Raw genomic sequence first — 12,523 nt, 5'->3', positions numbered from 1 at the left:
TCATCGATGACATGGTTCTGGAATGAGTTCCAGGGGGTTCTAATGAAACCTATTGGACTGCTGACAGCCTAGTTGGTCTGTCTTCCTCGTCTCCACTGATATTCTTCCCTCACTCATCTCTCTCTCCCTCCATCTACAGCACTATAAACAGAGAGGAGACTGTGTTGAGGTCTAATTGGGCTGTACTGCGGGACCCCCCCCCCCCCCCTCCCCCGAGAGACAGTATAGGAGGCCTCTATCACCTTTTCTCTCACCCCCTTTCCCCTTCTTCCCATGCATCCACTCACATACTAACGCTTCCAACACACCGACAGTGTCGTTGTGCAAAATGGTACGCAGCATCATCTGGATGCAAAAGTTCAACATTCACCTTCTGCTACCATTTTTGTCAGGCCGTCTACGCATACAGTTTGATGTATACATTCGATATAGCCAACGTATGCACCGAACGCACTGCAACAGCCTCTGCAACACAATGCTGCAAGGCAAACGCAGCGTTTTCATTGGAAATGAATGTAATTTTGGTGTACCAAAATGCAATGACGCTATCGGTGTGTTCAAAGCGTTACACCCTCTCACCCTCCCCCTCTCACCCTCCCCCTCTCACCCTCCCCCTCTCACCCTCCTCCTCTCACCCCCCCCCCTCTCTCCCCTTTCTTCTACATCTCCTGTCCCCCATCCCCCCTCCCCCTCTCTCCCCTTTCTTGTACATCTCCTGTCCCCCATCCCCCCCTCCCTCCTCTGTACCCTTCCCCACCTCTCTCTCTCTGCTCCTGAGCGGTAGCCACATGCCTACTGTTTGCTGTGCAGCCTCTCTCTCTCTCTCTCCAGGCCCAGTGAAGGCTCTCTCTCTCTCCAGGCCCAGTGAAGGCTCTCTCTCTCTCCAGGCCCAGTGAAGGCTCTCTCTCTCTCTCTCTCCAGGCCCAGTGAAGGCTCTCTCTCTCTCCAGGCCCAGTGAAGGCTCCACAGAGCAGAGCTGTTTCTAGGTCACGCCAGTCTTTTATGGATAATAAAAAGGAGTCTGCTTTAAAGGGAATTATTTATAGTGCTACAAGCGAACCGCTCTAGCTCACACATTCTCTCTCAACCTTACATTCTTTACCTCAATTTCTTTCTTTCATTCTCTCTCTCCATCTCCTCCTCTCTCATACCCTATCTTTCTCATTCATTCTCTCTGTCTCTTCCTCCCTCTCTCTCCCCCTTTCTCAAATTGTCTCGTTCTCTCCGTTGTCCCCCTGCCTCTTGGTCCCCTCTCCGCTCATTGGGCTGGTTGGCTCTGACTGGAGATGAACTAATGGTGGACCTTGTGTGGTCTGAGCAGTACTGGTGGGCAGTAGGCTGGGGTGAGGAGAAGAGGATGGGGAGGGCTAGATTAGCCAGAGAGAGGCCTGTTCAGGGATAGCTGCTCTGCTATAGCTGCCTTCTGTGGATGGAAATGGATAGAAAGTCTGGTAGGAAATCTAAAGCAGTGTTCACATTGGCAGTTTGAGGTGACTCAAATCCAATTCCTTTGCATATCTGAATCGAATATGTTATTTTTCCTGCAGCCTGAACAGACAAAAAAGAACAAGCCACAGTCAGATACATCTGATTCCTGGCCATGTGACTTGTCTGAACGGTCAAATCTGATTTATTTGTTCAAGTGGTTTTTAGACTGTAATTTGGCATATCTTGTTGCTCGCTAACTACTCTGACAGTTTGACAAGAACATGTGTTAGGTAACTAAGTAGCTTGTTTACAAACAAATTGGTGAATTTGCTAGAAAGCTAAACAGCTACCTAGCTAGATAGGTGAGTGCTGTGGTTAACCAAAAAGGGCTAGTTTTGGAACATCCTTTAGACTTAAAGTGCTCTTACACCATTATTTTGAACATTCTAAGCAACTTGGAAACATGCCTTGCTCAAGGGCGCATCAACTGATTTTTCTCTGGGATTTAAACCAGCGACCTTTTGGTTACTGGCCCAACGCTCCTAACCACTAGGCTACCTGCCGCCCAGGTAGGTAGCCACCTTAGCTCGCTTCATAACGTCTGAGTGATAGGAAGCACGAGCACCACCACCAATCAGCTTACACCGCTGCATGCACACCCATCATTTCTATGACAACTAGCAAATGACTGCTGTCTCAACACACATCCGATTAGGTCACTTGTAACTTGATGTTTGGGCAGTCAGTAGTCCAAAACGGAAAGAAAGAAAGGAAAGAAAAAACTGAGCAAGGCTTAGTAAAGGCTGGCTTGGAGGGATTGGGATGAGGTTGTTTGGGATTTCAACTCATTGACATGCATGGATGAAGGTGTCACCATGAATAGACCCAGTAGAGAGGGGGAGAGAGACACCAGAGACTTCGACATCTTGCATGGACATTTGGCACATACCTCAGGAATCCAGCATGTTATAAGTGATCCTAAAACAGGCTTTAATAATGTAAGGGAAAGTGCAGGGGGAGGAGATTTAAATGGGTTTTTAAATCATGATTCAGCAGGGAAAAAACAAAGGGTCAGCGTTCAGTCAAAAGTAACACCAGGCTGACTGCTTAACACCAGGCTGACTGCTTAACACCAGGCTGAATGCTTAACACCAGGCTGACTGCTTAACACCAGGCTGACTGCTTAACACCAGGCTGACTGCATAACACCAGGCTGACTGCTTAACACCAGGCTGACTGCTTAACACCAGGCTGACTGCATAACACCAGGCTGACTGCATAACACCAGGCTGACTGCATAACACCAGGCTGACTGCATAACACCAGGCTGACTGCTTAACACCAGGCTGACTGCTTAACACCAGGCTGACTGCTTAACACCAGGCTGACTGCTTAACACCAGGCTGACTGCTTAACACCAGGCTGACTGCTTAACACCAGGCTGACTGCTTAACACCAGCGCCACACTATAAACCTTCATGTTAGGAATGTGTTCTTAATGTTCTGTGCACTGTGTATGTTGGAAGATGTATGTGACTGTGCAGGTTATAATAAACAAATGCATCTTCTTGAGAATATATTTACAAGGATTTACCACACTATTCATGGCAATTCATCATCTCCAATGCAGGTAATTCTAGTCTTGATCTTGAACCAGGAACGGGACTCCAATCTACAAGGAATACTGGCCCAAGTCCTTACATGGCCATGACTGACACTGGAATAGGATTATTATAACCAAGAATGTGACTTCAATATCCCTCCTTGCATTTTACTGTAATGGCTTTCAGGAGATACAGATTCCATCTCATTTACTTAATGACTTATTAAGAATGATCTGATTTATGGCACTGAAGTGATTCTGATGATTGCTATTGTACAGTAATATTAAGGAGTGCTTTATCAGGATCAATAGTATGTGTGTTTATAATTTCCATAATGGGTCATTTTTGGTTGTGTGTGTGTGACAGTAAGAGGATTATAAACAAGTTTAATTAATGACTGGGAATACTGTCTCTCTTCCGTCTGCGTAATAGTCGGACCATTTCATACCATTATTTTAGTAATGACACACACACACACTTAGCAAGGGGTAAAGGAAGGTGAGTGGGATTACTGTATGCCAGCAAGGCAGCAACAGACAGACATCCTACATTTCCAGATTAATCTGGTCGACCTTCCTCTCCTGTACTGTCCTGTACGGTCTGTTTAGCCAGCCATGAGGCTGAAGGACTTGCTCCATCCCTCTCTGTCTCTACTTCCATCACCCTCTGTCTTCATCCCTCTCTGTCTCTACTTCCATCCCCCTCTGTCTTCATCCCTCTCCCTCTCTCCGTCTCCAACCATTTAGGTCTGGTAGCCCTCAGTGGTCCTGTCTCAGACTATGGCTGTCCTCTCTGCAGGGTTCTCTCTCGCTCTCTGCTCTTCTCTTGTTCCCTTTCTCTTCCTTCGCTCCTCTTTAATCTCTTCTCTTTCTCTTTCTCTTTCTCTTTCTCTTTCTCTCTTGGCATGTGTTGGCGAGCTCCACACAGCCTTTCTCTGTGACAGCCATCCTCTCTCTTGGGTGATGGAGTGAGGTGGCTGCCAGCCACAATTAGTAAATCAAATCTCATTTTATTGGTCACATGCGCTGCGTGTAGACTTTACCGTGAAATTCTTACTTACGAGCCCATTCCCAACAATGCAGATTTAAAAAGTAAGAAAAAGATTTGCAAAAAAGGTAGGAAATAGTAACGCAATATAGATTATATATACAAAAGTATGTGGACACACCTTCAAATGAATGGATTCGGCTATTTCTGCCACACCCGTTGCTGACAGGTGTATACAATCGAGCACACAGTCATGCAATCTTCATAGAAAAGCATTGGCGGTAGAATGGCCCGTACTGACGAGCTCATTGACATTCAATGTGTCACTGTCATAGGATTCCACCTCTCCAACATGTCTTTTCGTCAACTGTAAGTGCTGTTATTGGGAACTGGAAACGTCTAGGATCAACAACGACTCAGCCACTTAACAGACCAAGCTCACAGAATGGGACCGCAGAGTGCTGTAGCTCGTAAAAATAGTCTGTCCTTGGTTGCAACACTCACTACCGAGTTCCAAAATTCCTCTGGAAGCACAAAAACTGTTTGTCGGGAGCTCCATGAAAAGGGTTTCGATGGCCGAGCAGCCACACACAAGCCTAAGATCACCATGCGCGATGCCAAAAGTCAGCTGGAGTGGTGTAAAGCTTGCTGCCATTGGACTCTGGAGAAGTGGAAACTCGTTCTCTGGAATGATTAATCACCATCTGGCAGTCCGACGGACTAATCTGGGTTTGGCGGATGCCAGGAGAACGCTACCTGCCCAAATGCAAAGTGCCAACTGTAAAGTTTGGTGGAGGAGGAATAATGGTCTGGGGCTGTTTTTCATGGTTTGGACTAGTCCCCTTAGTTCCAGTGAAGGGAAATCTTAATTCTACAGAATACAATGACATTCTAGACGATTCTGTACTTCCAACTATGTGGCAACAGTTTGGGGAAGGCCCTTTCCTGTTTCAGCATGACAATGCCCCTGTGCACAAAGCAAGGTCCATACAGAAATGGTTTGTTGAGATTGGTGTAGATGAACTTGACTGGCTTGCACAGAGCCCTGACCTCAACCCTATCGAACACCTTAGGAATGAATTAGAACACCTACAGCGAGCCAAGCCTAATTGCCCAACATCAGTATCCAACCTCACTAATGCTCTTGTGGCTGATTGGAAGCAAATCCCCGCAGCAATGTTCCAACATCTAGTGGAAAGCCTTCCCAGAAGAGTGGAGTCTGTTATAGCTGCAAATGGGGACCAACTCTATTTTAATGTCCATGATTTTGGAATGAGATTTTCCACATACTTTTTATCATGTAGTGTACAAGGAGTACCGGTACCTTGTCAGTGCACGGGTAAAGGTTAGTTGAGGTAATATGTAAACTCAGCAAAAAAATAAACGTCCCTTTTTCAGGACCCCGTCTTTCAAAGATAATTCGTAAAAATCCAAATAACTCCACAGATCTTCATTGTAAAGGGTTTAAACACTGTTTCCCATGCTTGTTCAATGAACCATAAACAATTTATGAACATGCACCAGTGGAACGGTCGTTAAGGTCACAGTTATGAAAACTTAGGGCACTAAAGAGACCTTTCTACAGACTCTGAAAAACACCAAAAGAAAGATGCCCAGGGTCCCTGGTCATCTGTGTGAATGTGCTTTAGGCATGCTGCAAGAAGGAATGAGGACTGCAGATGTGGCCAGAGCAATAAATTGCAATGCCCGTACTGTGAGACGCCTAAAACAGCGCTACAGGGAGACGGGACAGACAGCTGATCGTCCTCGCAGTGGCAGACCACGTGTAACAATACCTGCACAGGATTGGTACATCTGAACATCACACCTGCGGGACAGATACAGGATGGCAACAACAACTGCCTGAGTTACACCAGGAAGGCACAATCCCTCCATCAGTGCTCAGACTGTCAGCAATAGGATGAGAGAGGCTGGACTGTGTGTTTGTAGGCCTGTTGTATGGCAAGTCCTTACCAGACATCACCAGCAACAACGTTGCCTATGGGCACAAACCCACTGGACCAGACAGGACTGGCAAAAAGTGCTTTTCACTGACGAGTCGCGGTTTTGTCTCACCAGGGATGATGGTCGGATTTGCGTTTATCGTCGAAGGAATGAGCATTACACCGAGGCCTGTACTCTGGAGCGGGATCAATTTGAAGGTGGAGGGTCCGTCATGGTCTGGGGGCGATGTGTCACAGCATCATCGGACTGAGCTTGTTGTCATTGCAGGCAATCTCAACGCTCTGCGTTTCAGGGAAGACATCCTCCTCCCTCATGTGGTACCCTTCCTGCAGGCTCATTCTGATATGACCCTCCAGCATGACAATGCCACCAGCCATTCTGCTCGTTGTGTGCGTGATTTTCTACAAGACAGGAATGTCAGTGTTCTGCCATGGCCAGCAAAGAGCCCTGATCTCAATCCCATTGAGAACATCTGGGACCTGTTGGATCGGAGGGTGAGGGCTATTCTGTTAGTCACATGTCCGTGGAACTTCAGTTCAGTTTCTCAGGTGTTGAATCTAATGTTCATAGAAATATTTACACATGTTAAGTTTGCTGAAAATAAACGCAGTTGACAGAGGACATTCCTTTTTTTTGCAGAGTTCACATGTAGGTAGGGTTAAAAGTGACTAGGCAATCGGGATGTATATAATAAACTAGCAGCACCGTGTGAAAGTGCGTGTGTGTGTGTAGCATCAACTTCGTATGTGTTGTGAGCGTGTGGGTAGAGTCCAGTGAGTGTGCATAGTCAGTGCAAAAAAACATCAACACGATAATAATAAGAATAGGGCTCAATGTAAATAGTTTGGTTAGCCATTTTGATGAACTGTTCAGCGTTCTCATGGCTTGGGGGTAGAAGCTATTCAGGAGCCTTTTGGTCTCAGTCTTGGTACTGCTTGCAGTGCGGTAGTACAGAGAACAGTCTATGACTTGGGTGGCTGGAGTCTGACAATTTTTAGGGCCTTCCTCTAATACCGCCTTGTATAGAGGTCCTGGATGGCAGGGAGTTCGGCCCCAGTGATGTACTGGGCCGTACGCACTACCCTCTGTAGCACCTTGCGGTCGGATCTCAAGCAGTTACCATACCAGGCGGTGATGCAGCCGGTCAAGATGCTCAGTGGTGCAGCTGTAGAACATTTTGAGGATCTGGGGACCAATGCCAAATATTTTCAGCCTCCTGAGGGAGTGGAGGAGTTGTCGTGCTCTCTTCACGACTGTGTTTGTGTGTTTGGACCATGATGGGTCCTTAGTTATGTGGACGGTGAGGAACTTGAAGCTCTCGAGCCGCTCCACTACAGCCACGTCGATGTGTGTTCGGACCCTCCGTTTCCTGTAGTCCGCGATCAGCTCCATTATCTTGCCCACGTTGTGGGAGAATTTGTTTCCCTCAACGTTCCTGTAGTAGAGAGATTACCCACAAATCAAAGTATTAGACAGTGAAGACACAGCCAGTATCTGAGGAGTCTGTGCAGAGTTTGTGGTATTAGTCTCACCTCATGGCTCTATTCAGAGAATTAATTCAATGGCTCTATCTCCTCTCAGGGAATGGGAACAATAATCCTGGCAGTTTAGCTGGAGTGTATGTCTATCTACTGCCATAAAAGCAGCAGTGTGAATTGAAATGGGATTCTCTTTCTAAATCTAGTTAATCACTCCAGGCTTTAACCTCCTACGTAACATAGTAAAACGCGGATGCCGGTCTCTCTCCTCTCCACTTCCCGGCGCTAACAGCACCTGCGACCAGGTGTGAAGAGTTCCACCTCGTGCCCTAGCCCTGTTCTTCCCTTGGCTCATGTAGTTACAGATTAGGATTCAGAAAACTTTCATGTCCTCAGATGCAATAAAATATATATATATATATATATATATATATATATATATATATATATATATATATATATATATATATATATATATATATATATATATATATATATATATATATATATATATATATATATATATATATATATATATATATATAATAATTTTTTTTTTTTTTTTTTAATCACAAAAAATAGCAAAGAATGTTTACAAGCAAGTAGGTTGGGTAAGTGCAATTTCATAATAACAATGTCAAAACAGGCTGCATTGCAAGTTCTGAAGTGCAATTACTCCAACATTTTGTTAAGTTGCAGAATTGCATTTGGAATAAATGAGTACGTGGCTCTATTTTTTTCTCTCTCTAGGTAGTCTGTACCTGTGGCCTGAGGGAAGGAGCTGGAATTTGGGGTGGAATGGGTGGGAAGAGTCTACCGCTATTTTATTCGCCTTCTGGAGGGCTCTGCCTAGGTAGAGAGATGACCGTTCTTGTTGCTGCCCATGATTTTTCCTGACCTATCTTGCCCAACCTATTTTTCTGTGCGACCTTGATAACCAGCAGGTTAAACATTAAAAAAGTGATTTATAAAAGAGAACCATGATGGTTAGGTCAACATTAAAAAAGTGATTTATAAAAGAGAACCATGATGGTTAGGTCAACATTAAAAAAGTGATTTATAAAAGAGAACCATGATGGTTAGGTCAACATTAAAAAAGTGATTTATAAAAGAGAACCATGATGGTTAGGTCAACATTAAAAAAGTGATTTATAAAAGAGAACCATGATGCTTCGGTCAACATTAAAAAAGTGCAGTAGGAAATGGTCTCTGTTGGCCTTCCTTAAAATTATCATCAGTACACTGATCCCAGGACAGCTTGTTGTGAATTACTAGCCTAAGGTATTTGTACTTCTCCACTATTTCAATGGGCTCACCTTTTATCAGTGATGGTGTGTGCATGGTAGACTTCCTTCGAAAGTCAATCACCACGTCCTTTTGTTTTTTGTGTTATTTTTCGAGTTTTAGATTTAGTCATAATTTAGAGCCGGTCCTTGCTCGTCTCATCCCCTTTGAGGAGACTGACCAAATCAGTGTCGTCAGCATATTTGATCAGGTGGCACCCTGGGAACTGGCTCCAGTGTTTCAGGACACAACCACTTGTGTTATCAGTTCCCAAGCTCTTTCATGCTCCAGTGCTTTTGAACAGTGGATGTACGACTTCCTCATTGATGACAAGTGCGCTCTTGGTTGCCATGACGTCCTCCTCCAGACAGGCTGGGGGAGCGGGGCCGCCCCTTGCTTCAAAGCAGGTGAAGAACTAGTTTAGTTCATTGGCTGTAGAGAGCAGCACCCTCTCGTCCGGGCAGGGTTCGAGATGTTGCCTCCCTTTTTAAAGGTGGCGTTTGTCATATTCTTAATGCCCAGCCAGGCAGACCAAGAGTCTCCCTGTGACAGTGTCTGGCATCTCTCCTTTTTTTAAATCTCTTTGTTCATCTCTCTGTACATCCTTTCTTATGAGTTACGACAGTATGAATGTGAAATATAAACATACTGGAGCAAGCGCTGGTCAAAAAGAGTATATGGCTGGGATGTTTTGATGGTTTCTATGTCTGACGGTCTTCCTCTCTGTTTCCCTCCTGCAGGGCCTTGTACACATATGAGGACAACAGCAATGATTTGACACTGGCATCATCAGGAGGTAAGCTAAATCTACCATATATTCGTCCATCCATCCTTCTACACTCTTAAATGTGATGTTTCACTGTTTATTTGATTAACGTTTTACATTGGTGGGAATTGACCTGTATGTTTAGTAGGGCTGGGATGATACTAGAAACGCGATACTTGTTAGTATCGTGGAATGGAAACAGAACATGAAGCAGATTTAAGTTCTTTAGGAAACCAGCCCTAATGTTTGAAACATCATTATATTGTCATCCAGTCACATTTATTTATTTTCCAATGTATAGCACACACTATTTTACATACAGCATGTTTTTAAAGGGAATACTTCAGGATTTTGTCAATGTGGCTATTTATCTACTTTCCCAGAGTCAGATGCACTCGTGGATACCATTTTTATGTCTGTGTCCAGTATGAAGGAAGTTAGAGGTGGTTTTGTGAGTAAATGCTAACTAGCGTTGCGCAATTACTGCTAGCAGATACCCATAGAGCCAGAGGAGCGCATATTAATCCTGTGGTAGAATTCATTGTGGTCAAAGGAACGAGTCACAGCAGGTCACATGTACAAGTCACTCAGAAAAATAATGACTCTTGGAAAAAAAGTTGTTCAAAAATAACAAATTGTTTGCGAACTGCACATCACTACCACCAGCTTGTTCTCTTGCCAAAATGTCTAGCTAAGTTATAAAATACAATCTTAGTGTTAGGCTTTCCCAAGGCAATTCAGAGAAACAGATCGTAATTTTGGTGCTCATAGAAAGGACTCATGATTGCATTCAGCTGCGTGTTCCATGGTGACATTTCTTCACAATAGACAAACAGGCTCATTCTGTTCAAAACAACCCAGGGTATGATGCCATGTCATCTTGTAACTGTACATCAAACATAGTGATCATAAACCTTGATACTGTATATGATAGGAGTTTTATGACATCGAAATGTGAAGTGCACATTTGGAATCGCTGTCTGGCTTGCTTGTGTGACATTAAAGTGGTATTTATTATAATCCTCATCTTTCAAAATACATCGAGTCCCCTTAATTTACAGCATTTCCCTCACTCGGACAACACAAATATGGCAAAAGTTGCCCAATTAGGGGGAGGGATGGGGCAACTTACTGTCGTGTGCGGTGCTTAAGTTCAGCCCATGACATCATGGGGTGGCAGGTAGCATAATGGTTAGAGCGTTGGACTAGTAACCAGAAGGTTGCAAGATCGAATCCCCGAGCTGACAAGGTAAAAAATCTGTCATTCTGCCCCTGAACAAGGCAGTAACCCACTGTTCCTAGGCCGTCATTGAAAATAAGAATTTGTTCTCAACTGACTAGCCTAGTTAAATAAAACAATTTAGGCCATTATCAGTACCCAAATCTGCCTTTATCAACCCGAGTACGGGTGTAAAGTTTCCTATTGGATTGGGGAAAGAGCCTGGAGGGGAAATGTGGCAGTAGCTTTGTGGCCTCCATTGAAAGTGACAGCCAGCCATTGTTTTTGGTGTTAAGATGATAACTATTCCATTAGGAATGCCATAATCATTATTTCATTAGTTAGTTATTATGACTGTTAATGAAAGTGTTCCATATCTCAGATAAACAGAACAGTACCCGGTGCTGAGCTCTCACTGCTCTGTTTATTATGTTTGGGAGAGATGCTGATAGGCTGGCCTTGTCTTCTTAGATCTACTGTTATGGAGGCTTCTAACAACGTGTGCACACACACACAGAGTTGATTTATTGCCATGTTTGAGGAGAGGCAGACCATCAGTCATCCTATTGGTGTACAGTAGGTGGAGTGGGCGGGCTGGACCAGTGAGACCTCACTCTGATTTGACAGATAGGCTTTGGGGTAGGTTTGAGTGTGTGTTGGTGGCAGCTCTGTTTACTTGCATAAGAGTAGTCAGGTGTGAGTGTGACAAATGCCACACATCATGACCCTGTGAAAGACAGTCAGCTGCCTCGCCATCGCAATACCTTCACCATAGATGAGATTTTAATATTTCAACAGTGCATTGCTACAGTTGACTGGGGATTGCCTATTCTCAGTGGACTTAAGCCTGCCATACTTCCAAACTGCAGCTCTCCTCAGTGTAAGTCATGGAGGACATGCATCTGCCAGAACTATCACTATCAAGCTATTAAATTATTCCATTGGATGGTAACAGTGAGGATCATATAGGGCAGAGAGCTGCCTCTGACTGGAGCAGTATAGCACTGAAGTCTGAGGCACTGGGGAACATAATGTGGAGGGCAGAGACTGGGTTAGAGGGTAACACAGGTCAGCCTGGAGAGTGGTATTGGTGAGATTTTTGTGGAAATCCTGCACCTCCATCTTGTTGTTTTTCTCCTATTCCTCCCTTCCTACTATTCCTCCCTCCTCTACCTCCTCTTCCACTGCCTCCCCCCCTCTAGCTGGAGGTCTACCGGAGATCACAGTGACCTTCGACAATGGCAGGGTCATGTACGGCTTCTGCAGCCTGAAGGAGCCCACGGCCTCACTGCCGCGCTACGTCCTCATCAACTGGGTGAGTCGTGTGTGTGTGTGTGTGTGTGTGTGTGTCACAATAAATCAAAATAAGAAATAAGAACACAAGAAAGTAAGCATACTATATATGGGGTCGGTCAGTTCCAGTACCATGTTTACAATGTGCAGGGATACTGGAGTGATAGAGGTAGATATGTATACAGGTAAGGTGACTAGGCATCAGGATATATGATACACAGAGTAGCATTATAGTTTTGGTCAGTACATGTCTATAAATATGTGTATACAGTACCAGTCAAAAGTTTGGACACCTACACATTTTTCTTTATTTGAACTGTTTTCAACATTGTAGAATAATAGTGAAGACATCAAAACTATGAAATAACACATATGGAATCATGTAGTGACCAAAAAAGTGTTAAACAAATCCAAATATAATTTATATTTGAGATTCTTCAAAGTAGCCACCCTTTTCCTTGACAGCTTTGCACACTCTTGGAATTCTCTCAACCAGCTT

General features: G+C 44.4%; 1 protein-coding gene across 4 annotated transcripts in view; it reads left to right on the top strand.

Annotated features, from left to right (window-relative positions):
* LOC110537521 (drebrin) overlaps nucleotides 1-12,523 on the top strand; it is a 107,423-nt gene that overhangs the window by 72,577 nt on the left and 22,323 nt on the right. For all 4 annotated transcript variants that reach the window (XM_036937477.1, XM_036937479.1, XM_036937478.1 and 1 more), the window contains exons 2-3: nucleotides 9,487-9,542; nucleotides 11,934-12,046. In XM_036937477.1, coding sequence (XP_036793372.1) covers nucleotides 9,487-9,542; nucleotides 11,934-12,046 — 169 coding nt within the window. The remainder of the gene's footprint in view (nucleotides 1-9,486; nucleotides 9,543-11,933; nucleotides 12,047-12,523) is intronic.

This window comes from Oncorhynchus mykiss, chromosome 12, assembly GCF_013265735.2.
Source record: "Oncorhynchus mykiss isolate Arlee chromosome 12, USDA_OmykA_1.1, whole genome shotgun sequence".
NCBI lineage: Eukaryota > Metazoa > Chordata > Actinopteri > Salmoniformes > Salmonidae > Oncorhynchus > Oncorhynchus mykiss.
This window is presented reverse-complemented; position numbering and strand designations above follow the sequence as displayed.